Here is a 22,255-nt window from a genome sequence, read left to right as displayed (position 1 = left end):
TTAAGCTTACTTAAAAAAAGCTAGTGGCATATAGTGGGGTGGGGTTTTATTTTTTTTTTCTGCATATATAAGGAATTAGGATAGAAGAGAAGACAGCACTTTGTTTTGATATGTGAAATACACTATTTGGTTATTAAAGCACCTTCTTTGGTAACCTCTGTTTCTTCTCTTTCGTTGCATTTTCCCGTTGCTGCAGACGCTGACCCCGTTTCTTCGTCGGCCATTTTTGTTGTGAACTTTAATGATCACGTGATGTTTATTTTGTTAAATTTCCACTTAAAATCCCTAATAAAATCTCTGAGATTAAAAACATCGGTAAATCTATATTCAAACTTTCTTATTATTAAATTTTAATTAATTAGATATTTGTTTTAATTACTTTTACAATGTTTTTATTGTGTCTCGTCTTCAACGAGTTTTTGCGAGACGTTGATTGATTGCAATTTGCAAATGGCTGCCGTCTGATCAAGAATAAACTCGACAAAACAGTGCCCTGAAAGTGCTGTTTTCTTCGAAAGTGTATCATCGAGCTCGGATTGAAAATGTCGGAAGGAATTGTAAGTAATAGGTCTTTGTGTGTGCTAAGTAGATCCGAATTTGAGTGGATAATTTCTCTAAAATGCACCCGTTTGTTTCTTTGTTTATATTTTTGTCATGTCATCAGGCCATCAGCACTCCAGCATTCAGTGCCACACACAGTGGTCATCACTCATACAGTATGTCATATTGGCTATGCCATCATTATGTATACATGTACAGTAAAATTAAGTATTTCTTGGCCAGACTGGAACACGCGCGTTGCGTCCATGTAGCGTTATAAGCTATGTGTACGCAATGTAAGGTGTGTGTGTGCCGCCCGTGACGTGACAGTCGTGTATCATCATGCTTTCTTCTGTATGATACCGCGGCACCGCGCTATAATATTCGTGTGTCCATGTGTTTATCACGGAGCCACTAGCGTTCATAGTGTTCCAGTTTGGCCAAGAAATACTTAAAGAATAAACAATAGCTTGAATTTTTGTTTTTATGTGATAGACGAGTACAGGCAGTCCAATATTTTGAGTAGTGGATTAGTACGAGGAACCCATACCGTACTTAGCTCTGCTGGTACGGTATGGGTTGATCTGTATGCAGAAAGCGAGTGCAACGTAATTTCAATTAGAGCAATTAATAAACAGTACAAGGCTCCAGAAGCTTAAATATCTGCATGTTTGTCATAATATTAATTACACGGGTTGTTGTACTTCTTACCTAAACGTGCATGGCTGAAATTGTAATTAATACTCCATTATGAATCCAGAAAAAAATAAGTTTTCCGGAGCACACAATCCCAATGTAACTTCAACTTTTAGTGCCGTAAATATGAAATATCACATGATCAGGTGTCACGTGTTACATTCAGCTCTGTGGCAAGGCGATGACGTCACTCTGTTTAGCTGCTTTATGACTTTGATTTTTAGTGCCGTAAGCTTGCACGCGAATTTTTTTTTAGATGCGTTTTCATCTTTTTTGGTGATTGTACATACAATGCAGCATATGGTTCTTTTCATAAGGAACACAGGATTAGTTTGATGAACAATTTAGAGTGAGTATATGTGTACTTTACTGACAAATCGATGCACTCAAACTGAGCTGCCTCTTCTGTGCAAACTTAAAATAGGGCAGCGTCAATAACGAAAATGTCATACCGATAAATGACACGTCTGTTTTGCCCGGTTTTTTTAAGTTTGCCTTGCGAACTAGTAGTGGATGCCGGCGCGGCGCACACTACGAAAAAAATATTGGATCTACCTGTGACTGTCGTCTATCATAGGTAGAGGATAGTAAAAACGAAAATTCCTATCGTTTATTCTCATTCTTAATATTATATTATTCTAATAACTGTAAATTATTTTTTAACGCAAAAACTAAGTTACCGTCATAAAATCTCCCCTTATTAAAAATGAACGTATAAACAGTTAAAACTTGTTTACAACTTCACATTGCGCGTACTGCTATTGCGTGCAAGTATTTCGCACTAGTTTACGCATACAACGCGATGCATACGCGTACCTCTACAAGCGTGTTACACGTTATAAACACTCATCGAGTCATGATGACGTGGGGTCGTCTGCGGCCTGATAGAGGGCACCCAAAATCATGCGATTGTCCAATTAGATTATGTGTTTGCGAACTAGACACTAGACTCACATCCCTTCGCGCTTGACTTCATGTATGGAAGCGTTGCGAAGTATTCTTCAAAGTCAAAAGTAGACCACTCCCACTGACTAAGAATTAATTTTATTGTAGTACAATGATGATTGCACCCAGACTCATAGAATTGTTAGACCAAAAATAAGATGGGTTATGATTTTTTACACCAATATTAGAGGGGGGGTTATAGAATTATTAAGGGCTGGTTCCGTGTACTTTTCTAACCGCTTTTCTGGTTCACTGCTTTGATAATGATATAGTAGGCACCGGAGTTTCAGCGATTTAAAACGGCAAAATCGCGGCGGTTTTTATAAAGCGCGAAATGCGCGAAAATTCAAGTCAAAAAGCGCGAAAATGCGTTTTCCACCACTTTTGTATCCATTGATGAAGTCACACGCAATTCAAGTAAATAAAGTATGCGAATTCTGCACCTATTTCACACATGCTAGTCCGATGTTTTTCTCTCCATGAAGTTGATACATTATGTGAACAATGCAAATTTTATGTGAAAAGCTACTACTGTACTGTACAATAAACATTTTAATGCATAACTACTTTTTTTGGCGTCCAAATGTTGTTTTTGTCATGAACTGATTCGTATATCTCGCGTGCGCTCTGTGACTTATATCCTACCCTTCTTCACTCAATCAATTATGCATATGATTAATGACGTCACTCATACATACGATCGATGTAAAGAATTAACTACCACACATGGTAACACGTCATGGAAAAAATCGGACATTTGCATATCACGGAAGGGCTTCCGGGGAGGATATTGTGCTGGTCTGGACTCACGTAAACAGGCGCTGGGCCTGCATCAAATGGAATATTGGTGAATTTACATTGAAAAGTAGTGTGTTTGGCAAAATTCTCAAAATTCACGATGGACCACCAAAATCGCGATGGACCCCCAAAATCGTGATTTTTTGCGCGATCGCGCGAAACTCCGGTGCCTATGATATAGGAGTGTATGAAATTTGATTTAAATGAACCCCTATTCATACTTATGCCTACTGGCACGGATACATGTGTGATCGCAGTAGGAAAAATGAAGGAAAATCACATTTTTTAATAGTATTTCTTGTAATGTTTTGTTATTATTTGTAAGTAAGAGTCATACAAATGTCCTCCTCACATCAAATCTTCTCTTCAGCAAGTTTTGTAGAGCTCTACTTTTTTAACTTGTCAACTCTTTTGTTATTAATATTCTTACAATCATGTTATTATATTGTGCTCTTTTTATATGTAATTATAACTGAATAAGTATTTTCTAAACTTAACGTCTGGAACATTTTTTCTTGCATTTCATTTATACAGATTGTGCGAATACAGACCTTTGAGGGCAATAAGCGTGTGAGTGCACCAGTAGGAACAACTCTGTACAAATTCTTTCAGAAGGTAAGATTATGATCCAAGTCATAGTGAGTGCTATCTGTCTGTATTAGTCCACTGTCTCAGGCCGATCCGGTGTGCATGAAATGTCCCCCCCCCCCAGATACTCTTCACAGTCACATGTACTAGACCATGACACATGACAAAAAGACTTAGGGTTAGACTTTCGATGCCCTTGCAGTAAATGTGCTAGTGGTCATCAAACTTCAAATTTGCTCAAATTGTGTGAAAAATTATACCAATGTATTCCTCTAGTCTTTTATAGGATTCAGCAAATGTATTCATACCTGAGATCTAGTATGTTCTGTACCACTCTTCACTAATACCACCAACAAAGTCAAAGCTCAAATTTTTGACTCTATGGTGTCAAAAATGTTCAAAGATTTATGAAAAAGATATCAAAATTTTTGTTTTGATAGTACAATTCAAATAAAGAATAGTTTGCACTATTTTGGATGTTTCAACCTTGATAACACAGCAAAATGTCAACTTACATTGACCTTGACCTAATTAATTGTTACCAAGGTAAAAACTTCCTAGATACTGGAGACAAGTAAAAATTGTTTTGCATTATAGTTTTAAAGCTGTGGTTGATTCTTACAATAAAGTGTACACCCTTTTAAAATTTACTAGTGAGTGTGCCACAACCACCACTACCAAAGTTGATCCCTAGAAATTTTAAAAAGTGTATACTCTCTTTTAAAAATTGCAAAACTGAACTGAATGGGATTGAAAAAGTTTTGAAAAAATCCAATTACTGATGATGTGTATTCTTTGCAGGTATCTGAGACAGTTGGTATAGATGTTGGTGAGTTCCAGCTCTTTGTTAATCGAGATAGAACCAACCAGTTAAAACCTTCAAGTAAATCTACTCTCAAAAGTGCAAAAATCAGGTAGGTCATTCATCACAGAACGTATCATTAATAGTATCACTTGTCATGTAAATTCTCAAGATTAATTAACAACAAATTAAGTACTGATATGCAATTTAATATGGATTTTGATGTATCAAACATTCATCCTAAACTTGAAATCTAACCCTAATTCGTTCTCTTATCCTAATCTTTTTGGGAGGTGGCAGTTAGGCTAAAAGTTTTGCCTAAAGCCACTTAACTTTGACTCTTGTCACCAGTACTGTACAAGTGGACATTTTTCCACGATTAATTTTTCGTACTTTGCCAATTTTTAACTGTTTCCCCTGTTAATCAATTCACGCTTCTAAGTTTTCCTAAAATTTACTTATTTTCATGGTAGCAGCCTGTGCGCGAAAAGTGTGAAAATAAATTAAGCACGAAAATGTCCAGTTTAATACACCAGGTAGCCAGTTTTCAGCTTGTTCGACCTGATGTAGATATGTGAAATACTTTTTTTTTTAACTGCTAGTATAGTATAGGCATAGGGGGTAAAATATTAATTCTTTAATTGTAACCTGTCTATTTATTTGTGTGTGCTTTTTCTAACATTGTAGACATGGAGACATGCTGTATTTATTCTCGGATGAATCAGTTGCTGACAGCGGTAACAGCTCATCATCATCAGCTGCTGTTATTGGAGGGTCAGGTGAGCCAACACCGTCAACATCAGGAGCACCTGTAGCACCTCAAGTCATAGAAGATGAAGTGGACCAATTCTTGGCTAAACAGGATGGCAAGATATACAGGAAAAGAGATGAACAATTGTAAGTTAGAGAGAGTGGATGGAGAGTTAGCAAATTGGGTACAATATACTTATATAATATTGGATGGCTGTGAGTGTGATATGAAAATATACAGCAAGAGTCATGGAAATATTGGCAGAGCCAAAAGTGAGTTTGGTATTTTCATGACAAATGTGGTATATTCTTGTATCATGTTGGTGCCATTTGGAGACCAGTTGTTTAGTGTAATCATTTTCGTTATGTTTGCCGGGAGTACAAAACAACAAACTTCAATCAATTACGCCTGCTTCGCTCTTTCTGTGGGCACAAAGAGTTAACAGCACATCTGGATTTATTCATAAAGTATTACACAAGCTCTACAGTTTATGGCATAACATAATGCATGATGATAAAAGTGTCCAACTCACCAATGTCCTGACCATCTAGGACAAGATTACCTGCCCAAATCCTAGTATAAACATTTAGTAATTTTTGGTATTTAATTCCTTCACAAACCTGCCAGTTGACCGTGCCAACAATTGTGTACCTTTAAAATACAGGTGTTAATGATTATGCACATCCTTAATGATATGTTAAAGTGTACCCTGTTCTCCATGAGTGATGTGGACAAGGACCTCAGATCCACAAGAAGTATGCTCATCTCAACATCCACAAGTTTAAAATTAGCTACAGTGTAGTGGATTCCTGGAATAGGCTACCATCGTCCACAGTAAATGCACTAGTTTCAAGACAGAAGTGGAGGCATACTTATACAGGAAGCTTAACAAATTCAGTTACTACCTCATCAACAGGATCTTTCTAGTTGTTCATGGGGCAAATAAACCCATGTCATGGAATATTGATAAAACTTAAAAAACAAATTATCAAATACTGATACAAGTTTGGCAAAAAAGTTCATAAATTATGCTGAACAATCTACACTTTCCAGAATTTGGGGAAATTTTGGAATAAATACACCCATCTCTAAACCAGTTTTCTGACATTTGAAACCCAATGATATACCAAAAAGGCTGAAAATGCACCCCCAATCTAGCGCACATCCCCATACCCACCTTTTCACTAAGAACCTCCCCCCACCTGAAAAATAAACCTTTTTATCTAATTGTCTATTCCAAGAGTTTATCAAGGTAATCCTAGGTTTCCAAAGCCCATTGTACATTTTGCATCAGAGAGCATTTATTTGTGATAGGTTGATTGTAAAACTAGCACAAGTTGCATTGTAATATACTCTCTTCAATGATTTAACAAATAAATTGGTTTGTGCTTTATTTTCTAGGTGTCACCATGGTCCCAATGCCAAATGTGTACATTGTGTCCCATTAGAGGTGAGTAATAATATCATATAAGAACATTTAAGACTTAACTTGATTCTGGTCAACCAGACACACCTATTTTTGACGGACAAACTAATGTTGTGACTGAAACCTTTAGTCCTTAGCTGAGTTGTGATGCAATTGCCATTGACTACTGGTCGTTAGCGGTATAGGTGATCATGAGATTATCATGTAAAACAAAATGTTAGCATCTAATTTTTATCTAGATATCAATTTTACAATTGCTGCCATTGTTAGACTACAGAAATTACAGAACAAATGTGCCAAGCTGATATATCATAAGCCCAAGTCTGATCATGTAAGCCCACTCTTATGAGATCTTCATTGGCTACCAGTTCATGAGAGAATCAAGTTCAAGACACTCACGATTGTGTACAAGTCCCTGAATGTCCTCTCTCCTCAGTACATTTCCAACTGTCTCACGATCAAGAGCTCCATACATACTATGAGTACTAGGTCCAGTGAGAGTGTTAATTTTATCATTCCTCGCACCAGGAAATGTGCTGGGGATAGAGCCTTTTCAGTGACTGCCCCAAGGTTTTGGAATGGCTTACCATCTACAATCAAGAATGCCATCAGCCTGGACTCATTTAAGTCATTGATCAAAACTGACTTATTTCCATAATTTTCGCTGCCATTGCTTTTTGTATTTTTGAATTTTTGGTTTTCTTTTCTCTTGCGCCTTGAATCCCTAGGCAAATGCGCATATAAATACTTCTTGTTATGTTATGTTATGTTATGTTATATTATGTTATGTTATGTTATGTTATGTTATGTTAGAATCCCGATTCCTCATTTAGGGATAACAGGAAAAATGCAAAAGCAAGTATGTCCTCTTCTTTCATTATATTTTTGTAAGATATGCTTCTTTTCATTCTTTATACAGCCATATGATGAGAGGGTATTAATGGATAATGATCCTCCAATCAAACATCTGTCATTCCATGCACACCTACGCAAACTCACAGGTGGTGTAGACAAGTAAGTATTAAGTTGTGGTCCAAAATTGTTTTTAAAACTTGCTTCATAATCCTTACCGCTGACAATTTCTACAGGATAAACTAAAGAGATACAGACTATCCGCAAACAGCCAAAGTCCCAGCATCACCCATTAATGACGGCCAGTTGTTCCATGAAGTTCGATGTATGAACTGCTCAAGTTTGTTTGGTTTATATAAGGCGGAAATTATTCGGCTTTTGTTACTGCGCGGAGTGTGTGCGTCAATAAAGTCCCAACTCACGCTCGCATAAATTCACATAAGCGCGCGCTAGTCATGCATTACGCAACGCACACCTAGCGTAAGCGCTGCGCCCAACATCGTGCACGCCATTCTATATCAATACACAGTGTTATGAGTCTTATTTTTTCCGCCTTATATAAGCCGAACAAACTTTACTCCCATACAGTTTATGGTCTTCGTGTAAACACAAAGACACGCAATGCTCTGTTGCGTAACACAAAGGCATGCAATGCTAACATGATTTGTTAGACACGCACAATAGAATGATTGGCCCTCATGAATATGGAGGAATTCACAGCATACAAAGCACAGGGACTTTGGCTGTTTGCGGATAGTCTGTATCTCTTTAGTTATAAAATATGCTACAGTTTGGAATAATGGAACATGGTTAAACTGATGATTCTGCTAAGGCGACTCTTAAATTGTTTAAGTTTTGCATCTTATTCTTACCCATCTCACTTATTTATGACAATTAGCATGATTATTGTCAAAGTTATCCTACTTGTCATATTTTATATGTAATATTTTTCATTCCACAGAGGTAAATTTGCATTCCTAGAGAACATTAGCTGTAAACTAAAAGAAGGCTGTACAGAGCACGCTCCATATCCAGGTGGTATATGCACTAAATGTCAACCTAGTGCATTCTCTCTTGATAGACAGGTAAGTATGTCAACCTTGTGTGCTTCAACCATGTGTGACATACATGACAAAGGGCCGTAATGTCAGCTAGTTCTGATAACAGATGATTTCTCAAACTATTTATTGATATTTTACTACCTTCCTAACATGCAATGGCAGTATATCACCATAAACGTTATTTTAAGGGGACTGTGCCTGTCTTATATCTCAACGAGTGACAATGCTTACTTTTATACCTATTAGTGGTCGCTGGTCACATTATACAGTTTGCAACAGCAGACAAGTTATATCATGAATAGGTGTAACAATATTTTCATCAAATGCTCGTTTTTATTTTCTTACAAATTTGATTTTTTTTTTCAGACTTACAGACATGTAGACAATATAATGTTTGAGAATCCTTTCATGTTCGATCGATTCTTGGACTACTGGAGGAAAACTGGAAACCAGCGAATTGGCTTCTTATATGGGAAATATGAACACCATAAAGATGTTCCACTTGGTATTAAAGCAACAGTATCATCTATTTATGAACCTCCTCAGGTGGGTATATTTTCTTGTATTGTCTCTTAGTGAGTTTTGAGTACATTGTGTACAATATTCCTTCTATGTATACCAAAATTCTTGCTGTTTGTTTTTGAGAAACAGTAACCGCACACATCATGTACCAATTAACATTACCGTACATTTGCAATGACCCCAAGGTGACATGGGGAATGTGTAAATATTGTGGCGCGAGCTATAAACAGCATGTTTAACAGTGTGATCATGGCAGCGAACATGTAGCTTCTGTTTTGATAACTTTTGGGGTGAGAAGTGTTCCGAATGTCCTGTGTCAGGCTGCGTGCATCCAACACATCATGAAGAAGCTGCTACTTCCGTTAATACAGGATATCTCGCACCAATAACCTTCGGTTGAGAAGGATATCAATGTATGGTACATACAAATACTACTAGTGTTTATAGTGAGCAAGTTTCCAGATAATTTCTGACGGGATAGAAATTATACGCCAATACCGCACATCTGCTCCCACTATAAACACGCTGTTTGAGTATTTGTTGTGATATAATATTTGTTTTGGATTTTAAAAAGAATATAATATTAACAAATCTATTTATCAAACAAGATGTTGCTTGGGTGCTACAATTTGCTTGTAGACAAGAAGTATCTGGTGGGGATTTGATTGGCTGATAAAATCATGTCAGGAAAAGCTTTGGAACATAGACACCTTATTGCTTACCAAGCTGTGTAGCATTGCATGGTTCTGGCATGTCTGTGGTCTTTTGACATGATAAACAGGGCACTGTGATGCTCACGCTATGTTTATTGCTCAAACAGAACTGAGTCATGCTAGGGTCTCAAATGCTACACAGTTTGTTCAGTGACTGAGGTGCTGATGTTGCACAACAAGATTCAATTAACCAATCAGAACACTACCTCTGTGTTACACATGCTATTATGTCAAAAAGGGCAGAACTTCTCTGATATCCGTATCTTAATGTTTCATATCACATGCTTAACATGTGGTGGTGTGACTAAAGTAAACTTTTGGAGGTTTTACCTAAATCAAAATTAATCACTAACATTGTCGTTATTTGTTTTTTCAGTCATCAACAGCTAACAGTCTAGAACTACATGAAGATCCTCATGCGGAAGTAGTAGATTACATAGCAAATAAACTTGGTCTAAGAAAGGTAAGTTGACAAGTGTTGTATCCCTTTAGCAATTGGGAATCGCAACACTTTCACATAATGCATACAATGAAAGTTGTCAACCATTTTCATGGCCCAAATTTATAACATGCTCTTGGTTGAATTGATTATCTTCCCTCCACCGAGTGAGTTTCATGCAGAATATTTCAATCCCTTATGATGTGAGATCCAAAAATATAATCTCCTAGGTCCATAAAATACCATGTGTATAAAATTGGATTAGCCCACTTTTGACAAAATTTTGCTTACCAAATCCAACTGTCAATCATAACATTTCACAGGGTCAATGAGAAAAAGTAAAATAATAGGCTTTCCATTCATACCAATATATCCATTTTGATGGTGAAAGTGGAAATGAGGTTTGTTGATCAGACCAACCTCCCTCATCTTTTGCTGACATCTCACAGAACTATATCATGTCATGATAAGGATTATGTCAACATAAATGAAAGCCAATACTACTATAGAGGTAGTCATTGTGACATCAACATCGCCATCTTGTGGGTACGGAGTTGACGCTTGACTTCAACATAATCGAGGGTATAATGTCTAACGCATGACATGCAGAACGGCAGTACCCACAAGATGGCGGATCCCGCAGAAAAGGCTGACGGCCTCTATTGCAATAGATCAACCAGTTGTCCGAAGTTTAATGTTTGTATGTTTTTGTTGTTTTTTGCTTCAGGTTGGTTGGATATTTACAGATTTAGTTGCAGATGATCTAACCAAAGGCACAGTTAAACATGTACGCAATATGGTAAGTTCATGTCAATTATTTCAATTCAATCAAAATTACCATTATGTCAAGAATTTTTTTTTTTGTATTTGAAGAGAAGACAAAAATAATAAAAAGTGTATAAAATGGAACATTTGGTAAAAATTACAATACAATGTAGCCTATGGGGCAAATTCAATGTCCGAATCAAGTTAAATTTGGGAAATAAGCTATTTTCTTGACTACCCATTGAACAATACCATAAAAAAGATGCTAAAATCATGAAATACCCCTTTAAGCTTATCAGTTTTATTTGTGTGTCCCTCAGGATGCTCATTTTCTGAGTGCAGAAGAATGCATCATGGCAGGTGAATTACAAAATCGTCATAGTAACCCATGCAAGCTTGCTGCTGAAGGCACCTTTGGATCCAAATTTACCACATGTATCGTAACTGGTAAGTATATACTTTGCTGTGATTGTAAATGATGATTGTCTACCTACAAATAAAGTAACTGTACAGTAGAGAATAAAAAAGTCAAAGTTATTCCCGATGCAGTAATATCTTGTTCTTGTTAAGACTACAGGAGTTGTGGAAAACTCAAATTTCCTGCACACTCATTGCAGTTGAGCTTCAACTCCCTCTGCACTCCCCATATGGGAATTCTATTCCCTATCTCTGATTCTTGCTGCCATCCACTCTTGCAAGAAAAAGAGATTATTAGTCCTGTAGCTCTCATAAGAGCCACCAAGTTTTCTAATAAACAAGCAGCTGTGCATGTTTGGAATCAAGCAAATTGACAAGTGACATTTGTAATTGAGGGTAATGATTTTACCCTTTATTTTTCGGGTATTTTGAAACATCTAAACATTTGGTTGAACTATGTGATGAATTAAGCAAAATCAGTGTGATGTATCAAATCAAATTCCACTTGATTTGAGATATGATATCAAATCTCAAATTGTATTTATGCTGGCATATATGAAGTGGAAACAATGTATACCAACAGAGGATGAACATGGTTAAGAGCTGTGTCAAAGAGTTTACTAATGTTGATTTGATTTGATGCAGGTGATTCGACCAATCAGATCCACACAGAGGCATACCAGGTGTCCAATCAGTGTATGGCATTAGTACGAGATAACTGCCTCATACCAACAAGAGATGCACCTGAACTGGGTTATGTCAGGGAGTCTACCAGTGAACAGTATGTCCCTGATGTCTTTTACTCAGTAAGTATATGCCTATATATTAGATAACTGGGTTATGTCAGAGAGTCTACCAGTGAACAGTATGTCCCTGATGTCTTCTACTCAGTAAGTATATGCCAATCTATTAGATAACTGGGTTGTGTCAGTGAGTCTACCAGTGAACAGTATGTCCCTGATGTCTTCTACTCAGTAAGTATATGCCTATCTATTAGATAACTGGGTTATGTCAGAGAGTCTACCAGTGAACAGTATGTCCCTGATGCCTTCTACTCAGTAAGTATATGCCTATCTATTAGATAACTGGGTTATGTCAGGGAGTCTACCAGTGAACAGTATGTCCCTGATGTCTTCTACTCAGTAAGTATATGCCAATCTATTAGATAACTGGGTTATCTCAGAGAGTCTACCAGTGAACAGTATGTCCCTGATGTCTTCTACTCAGTAAGTATATGCCTATCTATTAGATAACTGGGTTATGTTAGGGAGTCTACCAGTGAACAGTATGTCCCTGATGTCTTTTACTCAGTAAGTATATGCCTATATATTGGATAACTGGGTTATGTCAGAGAGTCTACCAGTGAACAGTATGTCCCTGATGTCTTCTACTCAGTAAGTATATGCCAATCTATTAGATAACTGGGTTATGTCAGAGAGTCTACCAGTGAACAGTATGTCCCTGATGTCTTCTACTCAGTAAGTATATGCCTATCTATTAGATAACTGGGTTATGTCAGAGAGTCTACCAGTGAACAGTATGTCCCTGATGTCTTCTACTCAGTAAGTATATGCCTATCTATTAGATAACTGGGTTATGTCAGAGAGTCTACCAGTGAACAGTATGTCCCTGATGTCTTCTACTCAGTAAGTATATGCCAATCTATTAGATAACTGGGTTATGTCAGAGAGTCTACCAGTGAACAGTATGTCCCTGATGTCTTCTACTCAGTAAGTATAATGCCAATCTATTAGATAACTGGGTTATGTCAGAGAGTCTACCAGTGAACAGTATGTCCTCGATGTCTTCTACTCACTAAGTATAATGCCAGTCTATTAGATAACTGGGTTATGTCAGAGAGTCTACCAGTGAACAGTATGTCCCTGATGTCTTCTACTCAGTAAGTATAATGACAATCTATTAGATAACTGGGTTATGTCAGAGAGTCTACCAGTGAACAGTATGTCCCTGATGTCTTCTACTCACTAAGTATAATGCCAGTCTATTAGATAACTGGGTTATGTCAGAGAGTCTACCAGTGAACAGTATGTCCTCGATGTCTTCTACTCACTAAGTATAATGCCAGTCTATTAGATAACTGGGTTATGTCAGAGAGTCTACCAGTGAACAGTATGTCCCTGATGTCTTCTACTCAGTAAGTATATGTATCTCATACAAGGGTGCTCTTTGTTTCCCTGACTCATACGTCAGTAGACAGCAGAACATTGCTGTAGAGCATGCACATTTCGTTTGGGGAGCAATTTTACCACATATATTTTCCTAATTCAAAAAATCTAGAAAGATTACATTTTCGTGTATATGAGGCTGAAGAAGAAAAATGTTTTCAAATATGTTTCAAAGATTATTTAACAAGTGAAATGCCTCCTTTGACCTGTTCAAGCAACTGTTATTATTCATAAATAGATGAATGGTGATAAATGAAAGTAATGTGTATTCATATTGTAGTATTTTTAGCGGAAGAAAATGGCTTCAAATAACCAAAAAATGGTTGCATTTCATGAATAAGACTGGCAGGGTTGTTTGTGTGTGTGTTTGCAGTGAGTTTTGTTCTTGTATTATTATTTGAGTTATGCACTGTAGGTAGTAATAAGTCTTTCACTCATCTTACTTTAATTTCCTTTCCTTTTATAGGAGGTGGATGAATATGGTAATAAATCAAAATCTCTTGCCAGACCCCTGCCTGTAGAATTTTTACTAGTTGATGTAAGTATGTCTTAACATTTCAGTTGGAAAAGCAGCATGAGATGATATTTATAAATATGTAGTTATGATGCCTTCCGCTAGGAATGAGACAAACACCATTCTAACCTAATACCTATAGATTTACATCTTCTGCTCTTCTCCAAAGTGCCTCTTTAGCTCAGTTGGTTAGAGCATCGTTCTAGAATTATGAAGGTCGCCGGTTCGAATCCGGCAGGATACACTGGTTTTTTTTTCCAATGTTTATGTGCACTGGCTACTCTGGGGAAAGATTAAAATTTGTTCATCCTATTAACACAAAGAACTAAGTATAATAACTTTCAGCATGAGATATATGTTATGTGGAAGGAATACTGAAAGATATGTGGTCATTTATGCTCAAAATACATTTTCGCTGATAAATGAGGGACAATGAATAGGTTGAATGAATGATTTGCATAAAGATTATAAAGAGAGTTTTTGTAAAGCATGACTGGGCCAAGAGGATGAGAGGGGGGGGGGTTACTGGCTATTTTCAACTGTTTTCAAATAAATCAGGGTGAAGCCAAAATTTGACATGTTGTAACAAATCCAGTTTCAGAACCAGAATTTGTGCATGTCTTTGATAAGATGATTCTATAAATTTTGTAAAATTATACAGACTCTATCAAAATAATTGGTACCCACCAGTTTTGATGTTTATTGCAAAGCCTGAGCACTTCTTTCAAATGCAATATTGGATTGTCTTGGAATGACCAAAATTTGAAGTTTTATGCCCTTTCATAACAAGGGGCTACTTTGGTGTGGCAGTCTGGTCCGTAAACGATGGAAACTAATTGGTGTCAATCATGTTGACACAGCCTGTAATAAAATAATGTGGTCAGATGCACAATTTTGTGAAAATTAGTCTGAAAGTGATTACTATAATTCAACAACTCTTCCTATACCTTTGTACAGGAGCCAACCGTTATTAATCCGTGATGAATCCACAGTTTAGTAGCGTATACGCGAACACATTACGCATGAGCGCGTACAATTCATCATGCCTGGAACATTATGTGTAAACATGAACTTATGTTGGCGGTAGCAGCTAAATATTACCACTTTATTCTTTAGTTTTATTGCTGATATCAACAGACAAATACCACAATCTTTTTGTTTAAAGGTTGAGTGGCAATGACAAACGGAGATTCCGAATGAAAGAATCATGTGAATTAGACATTTAGCTTGTTTCGTTGTTGAAAGGAATTCAATCATGTTTCACCGTTGTTCATGAACAACGGTGAAACATGATTGAATCCCTAATTATAATAGGATTTTGTATTGTTTTGTATGCCATATCACACCATGGCTGAACAAAAATATAAACCATATGTGACCTGCCACCACAAAATGAGCTAAAGTCGCAAGTTGGTAGTTTTGAGACACCCTGGCTGCTGTGTTAGTATTCATTGATTTATGTACACCTGTTCAAGCCAGTAGTATTCCTGTATGTCTTTTGTGAATGGAGGCACAATGGGCCATTTTGGAAGGACAGCAGCCAGGATGTTTCAAAACTACCAACTTGTGACATTACGCTCATTTTGTGATAGCAGGTCATGTCACATATGCGGTCTATCATCAGTTGATTCAGAATGGGGAAATATTGCATCTGTGATGATATTCTGTGTGGTGCATTACGGTAATTAAATCCATGCCAAATTTAAAGTTGATGTTTAATCACATTGTGTATTTGTTTACCTCTTATCTAGGTGCCTTGTGCCTTCTCCAAAGATCCTATCTACTCATTCAATGACAGACCAGACATGAAGCATTTTCCTGTAGAAAACAGGGCCGAGTTAGGTGAACTACAAGACATCAATGCAGTAGCAACCTATATGAAGCAGTTCCAAGAGGACAGATTTCTTGAAGCCATGTCAGACTTCCACCTACTTGTGTTCTTAGCTACCATGGATATGTTACCACTCAGGGTAGGTCATGTGTGTTTGCTTTGGGTCAATAATACAAGTCTGGGTTGCCAGATGGACTCCAGTTTATTTGTTGGTTTGTTTGTGTGGAGACACGCTTGGGTCCTGATGGGACCAGACTCAAACAAAATGCTCAAGCCAGGCTAAAAAGCCTATATAAAGCATGCTAGTCTATATGGAAAGAGAAGTAAGAAACAGATTTGAAGACAAAGAACAAGGAAAAGAAGGCCACTCCCAACAATCAAGTTAACTACAATTTTACTGTCAGCCTTTGGGTCAAGAGAAAGGAAGTGCTTAATCCAATCTGAACTGTCACTGAGGCTGTCATTATACCAAAAAGAAATATCAAGTTGTGTCAATTTTAATTACAATGACCTGTACCCAACTTGACAAAAATCAAATCATATGAACATTGCAGGATATGATATAGTCTGTATACCTTCCTCGAGTCAGTAATTCAGATACTGTTTTTTATTGTATCTCTAAATTCAATAATTAGATGTATATAAAAGTATACGTTTTCAGAAAGGAAATGATGCAAAGAAACCAGCATAACAGATTTCTGCAAAAATACTGTATCATAAGAACAGGTTGTTTCAAGTTGCCAGTAAAATAGATCATTTTGACCCACGCTGTATGTGTTAAGTACAAAAAAATCTCCTTAACTTGAGGTGAACTTTTAAATTATAATTGTTGAATAACAGTTACAGAACTAAGCCATTTTAAATGATGCGATTTAGTGTTTGCATTATTAATGGTTAACATGAAGAATTGCAACCACACCCCTACACATAGTTTGGTGGTTATGAGATTGGTAAGGGATGAAATCAAAACTCGACCGGCGGTTGAACCGTGTTCCATTGTTTAGAACAATAGAAAGCAGCTCCAACCAGACGGAACTGCCTGTCGACAACCGGTTGAGAGGTTTCACCCCTAAGCAAACTGAAATATTTGTTGTGTAGAATTTCAACAGAGTTTCTTTTCCAACATTTTTCAGGATCACATGGACTCCTTACTTGAAGCAATCAGATCTGGTGACGTTGAATTAGCTAGAGCTTGGTCTAAAAGTGAACAGTGGGCAACTATAGAACACTTCTTAGAAGCGCAAGGTATGCATTATGGTGTATGTTAAATAAGAGAATGTTGATAAGTTTATTATGGTCACATGGATATGTTGATAGTGTGGATTCATGTAGGACAGGTTCTCACTTGGCGGCCCATAGGCCAATTCTGGGCTGCAAACCAATTGTTTTTGGCCCTTGAATTACTCTAAAATATGTATGGCAACATAATAAAAGCAGGTGAACTTGGCCCTCATGCAGGCACCTTTTAAATATTTTTGTCCCTCCAGTTGAAATTAAGAGCCCCTGATGTAGGAAGAGTGGTATACCTCACGCTCAAACCAGAACAAAATATACTAAGAAATGGCAGGACAATTTTGCCATCATTAAAGGTGTTGTCGATTGTTGTATTATTGTCGACATACCCTAAATCCGACATGTCAAAATAAACTTTCCCTTTTTGACACTTTACGACACACATCAAAAAGACAAAAAATGAAATTTCCATGCTATTTTCTCCAAATAAGCTTACCGTACAATCATGTTTTCATCGGAAAGTAAAAAAATTGCCTCCCGAAGTTGACCCAAACCTGGAAGTAGAAGCATGTTTACACCAGAAGTCTGTGATCGCAACTCATATCGGCATGATTTTAAGCTTATCTATTGACTGTTTTTGAGCATTTTAGATCTCATTACGAGTGTCGACACGTGTCGATTGTCATATTTTTTCCCAGACGAAGTGTTGAATTAGAAATCATGTGTTGATAACACCTCTAGCCATCATTGCAAAAGCTTGCTCAGACAACTTCTCAAGAATAGTTCAATTCTCTTGTAATATGCACAATTTACCTGATGTGCAGGAACAAATGTAAATGAACATAAAAATTGCTATTTAAATGGTGTTAAAATCATTCCCATGTGACAGTGTGTATAGAAGCAACTTTTTTGAACATATTTGTTTGACTTACTCTTTTATTTCCTTTCTTTTTCATTTCAGCACCCAGTCCTACTCTAGGTGGCGCATCGGGCTTCTCAGCGCCAGGCCCCGTATCAGCTGGGCCTAACTGGACATGCAATCATTGTACATATATCAACTCAGGGGATAGGGCATTGTGTGAAATATGCGAAAACCCCAAATAACTAGGCAACTAAATAGTCTAATTGTCATGTTAAGTTTACTAGAATGGACGATCCTTTCACACTTCCAGATGTGTGTTCCCACCCTATTTATTGCATGATAAAGAATGAGGTCATGCCAGGGTCATGCGATGCTACTGGGCTTGTTTAGTGAATGAGGTACAAATATTTTATTACGTGTTCAACAGTCAGTCCGAACCTCACTACTGTATTCATGCAGTATACACATTAACTCTGTTAAAAGGTGTCAATGGTGTCGTTTTTCATTATCTAAATCAATATATTATTGAAAAATAACACTTTGATGTTTTGCAAAGTTCATTCTACAAATCTTATACTTTGAAAACTTGCTTGATTTATTGTTGTTAATGAGTTATGTACGTTTTACAAAAGTATTGTTTCAGCCCTCTTTACAACCAGAGGGCCTACAAAAGTATATCTGTGATATTTGAATACTTCTACACATTCGCTATGAAATGATCAATACAATTTTTGTCAAAGCTCACTACCATTCGCAAGATGCTGTGAACTACCAAATTGCAACAGTTTAAAATAGTTGCTAACCGTAATCTTCCATACAAAGAGTATGAATTTCAAATGGAATTACCTGATTGGGTGACTCCTTTTGAAATCTACATTCCCTGTGTGGGATATTAAGGTCATGTCTTCCATAGGAGGTGTATGGACTAACCCATTGTCAACTTTGACCGTCATGATGGCTAGAGATATTCTTGGACATGGTGGTTCAGCCTGTTGCGTAAATGTAGCATACTAAAGTAAGGTGCAATCTTCTGGTGCACATTATACGTGCATGTGTTTATCACAGAGCTACGAGCCTACCGAGTGTTCCACCTTGGCCAAGAATTACTCAAAATATCTGAAGTAGTTTTTAAGAAGTGCTTTGAAAAAATAACGTGCAAGATGTGTTCAAAGAACCGGTAAATTGTATAACTCATTATAACTCTGAAATAGCATACTTTCATAGAAATTCCATTTTTGGTAATATAATCACATTTGCATAGAGAGAGAACACTTGGGGCAATTTTAGGAGGCAGTAAATACTCTCTACGCGAATTTGGCTGCAGATGACAAGGTCCAAATTTTCTTTAAAAATTCAAAAAAAATTGAGAATTGTTGTTCTTGAGATGGCCTTTGATATATGGAGAAAATATCTCAAAACTTTTTATCTTGAAGCCTTTGGCTAGCACACAAACCGTTAAAGGTTTTTGGTAGAACATATTCATCAGGATGGATAAAGTAAATAAGGTTTGTTGTATCTGATCCAGATAATGCACTTGTGTACGTTTCAGCAAATACTGTTACCTTTGTAAACACTTGATGATGAGTGATGCTAGATGTATCTCCAGGGCAGGTCATGGTGTTGCAACTTGATATTCCATGAGTTAAAAGTTTAGTAGACATTGAAAGGACAATCAGTGATTTGCTCATTATAAACCAGAACACCCAATAAAATTGGTATTTTTGGAAGAAGCATAAAATGTGTGAATTAACCCTGCAAGCATCAAATGCGAAATGAGGAAACCTGAAATTTAACATGAAGGTAGGGTAATAGCAGAGAAGATATCTCACACTTCCCATGATGCATTTTATTTCCTGTACTGATCTGATATCCAGTGAAACGTGTCGATAATGACGAAATGTACCTCAATGAACAGAGCGCATCCAGATCTTGCAAAATATATTGACCCATGTTTATAATTAACCACTGTATTCTCAAAATTAAAACAAAGGGAACATGTACAAAGTAATTGGAATGTCATTTGATGAAATGAGGTGATATCATATTGCAAAGGATTCTGGGAAGGGTAAGATACCTTCTCTGGGATAACAGTATGCATAAACTTTCAAGCGAGGATGTCAAAATTGGAAACCATCATTTCCATATAGGAGCACTTTTCACTGTGGATAGCCATAAAGAAATCATAGAACAAGTCAGTTGCAACGAGCTATTCTATGCTGAAATACACACCCCTATTGAACACATGACCATAATCTTTGACAGGGGGGGAGTCTGCATTTCAAATGTGGTTACCTGGATGGGAAAGCCCCTGTTGTGGGAGAAGATCAAAGTCAAGTCTTCCATAAGGGGTGTATGGATTTCAACTGGATTAGCCCAGAGTGTTATGAAATGAGCATGTGCTTTGCATTCTCCCTTTTAATGCATCATTCCAGATTTAAGTGAAGAACAAGAATTACTGCATTTCAAAAACAATGCATACATCTCTATGGTGTATGGTCTAATTCCATCTATTTAATTGTCGAGGTATTGTTGGTAAAAAAAAAGCAGCCAAAAAATTCATTATTTAAATCAGTATTTCGTTGAAAAATAACGCTGTATAAATCATATACTTTGAAAATGGGCTTGATTTATTGTTGTTTATGAGTTATGTAAGTTTTACAAAAGTGTTGTTGTTTCAGTTTCTTTACAACATAACTCAAGAACCACATGACCTACAAAAGTATATCTGTGATATTTGAATTCTTCTACATGCTCGCTATGAAATGATCAATGCAATTTTTGCCAAAGCTCACTACCATTTGCAAGATGCTGTGAAGAAGACTAGTTACAAAGGTACAAACAATTCTGTAGGACTGAGTATACTGTAATAAATGCCTAAACTGCAGTTATATACAGAAATGTAACTTTGCAAGAATTTTTCTGAATTTCAGGAAATGGATAATTATACTGTTGAAGAAATCATTTTCCAATTGGAAATATTGAACATGTGAAATTTGTGTCAAATTTATAGGAAATGAGTCAAGAAAGCTAGTAATTGCATTTATATTTCCATAGGTCTTGTGGTTCTTGAGTTACTGCCAATAATAGCTCAAAACAAAAGATTTATATCAAACCTTGGGATCTCTGTTATATAACCCATACCATTCCTCTTGTGTGTCAGCTTTATTTGTCTCAATATTTGAGTCAAAACACTGCTAAGTCATACTCCCCTTTGACAAGCCTTAATGCAAAGAATATTGTATGCATCATTCTGGACTAAAATTAACAGCAAAAGTTACTACTTCTGGCATATCAAAAACAACAGATACATCTTTATTTGATTTGACATTTTAATGACATGCACTGTAACTATATAGCTAATTTGAATTTGCATGATTAATTTGTACAAATATGTTACAACTACTACATTGAAAGTCATTAATTACATCAATGGGTATAGACATAGTAAATTATTGAAATGCTTTATTGCTTATGATTTGCAAATATTTAAGAAAATTGTTACAGAGTACTTTAAGACATGAATAAAACTATGTTACATATGGTTTACATTGCATTTGTGTGACTTGTGTAAGCTGTGTTAAGTGTTGCATTCACATATAAAAGTATTGTTGTTTTAGTTTATTTGTTATGAAAGTCTCAATGTGGATACACGATGGCTAATAATATTGTATTAGAGAAATATCAAAATAAGTAGTACAAACTATACAATGGTCATAGATCGGTGTCGGATCAAAATGATTTGCAGTACCCTGTATTATTTATTGCCTATAGACGAATCCAATTTCACACATTCCTGCACCTCAATAGCAGCTATAACTGGGTCCCCGCTGAGTAAATCCCACCAGAAATGTGTAATGATGCGTCCTTGGCGGGAATTTTAAACTGCATTCCATCACCCTTATTACACGTAGACAAAAGAATGATGAGAAAGTTTACAGCACAATACTATATAACATCGATTTTTAAGCCTGCCAGGTTTTAATCCACCCAATTGGGCAGTCAAAACACTAGTTAGGTGCACCGGGGACCCAGTAATGGCCGACCAAGTCCTGACCATGACTTGGCTGGTTGGATTCGTCTATACATAACCTTTGTCCATCAGATTTGCAAGCCTGGTGTCAATAGAATACAAGCCAGTGAGTAGTCCCCGGAGTCCCTTGCAATTCATCCTTTAAGGGGGTACTACACCCCTGCCCAATTTTGTGCCTATTTTTGCATTTTTCTCAAAACTTATAGCCCATTGGGGACAAGTAAGATATGTATATTATAGGGGCAAGGACTACAACTACTGCACTGGAAATTTTATTTCAGCAC

The 22,255-nt window shown here is 36.7% G+C and overlaps 1 protein-coding gene and 1 non-coding gene across 2 annotated transcripts; both read left to right on the top strand.

Annotated features, from left to right (window-relative positions):
- Window positions 1-449: 449 nt before the first annotated feature.
- Window positions 450-21,492, top strand: LOC140151583 (nuclear protein localization protein 4 homolog). The gene is made up of 16 exons (XM_072173979.1): window positions 450-557; window positions 3,514-3,594; window positions 4,369-4,481; window positions 5,057-5,266; window positions 6,522-6,570; window positions 7,466-7,560; window positions 8,360-8,483; window positions 8,826-9,005; window positions 10,071-10,157; window positions 10,861-10,932; window positions 11,219-11,345; window positions 11,961-12,121; window positions 13,968-14,039; window positions 15,767-15,985; window positions 16,980-17,091; window positions 18,041-21,492. The coding sequence occupies exons 1-16, from the start codon at window positions 543-545 to the stop codon at window positions 18,181-18,183; spliced, it is 1,860 nt and encodes a 619-aa protein (XP_072030080.1). The 5' UTR covers window positions 450-542; the 3' UTR covers window positions 18,184-21,492.
- On the top strand, window positions 14,186-14,259 carry Trnas-aga (transfer RNA serine (anticodon AGA)). The gene has a single exon. It is a non-coding gene; the product is annotated as a tRNA-Ser (tRNA).
- Window positions 21,493-22,255: the final 763 nt, after the last annotated feature.

The sequence above is a fragment of the Amphiura filiformis genome, chromosome 4, assembly GCF_039555335.1.
Source record: "Amphiura filiformis chromosome 4, Afil_fr2py, whole genome shotgun sequence".
Classification (NCBI taxonomy): Eukaryota; Metazoa; Echinodermata; class Ophiuroidea; order Amphilepidida; family Amphiuridae; genus Amphiura; species Amphiura filiformis.
This window is presented reverse-complemented; position numbering and strand designations above follow the sequence as displayed.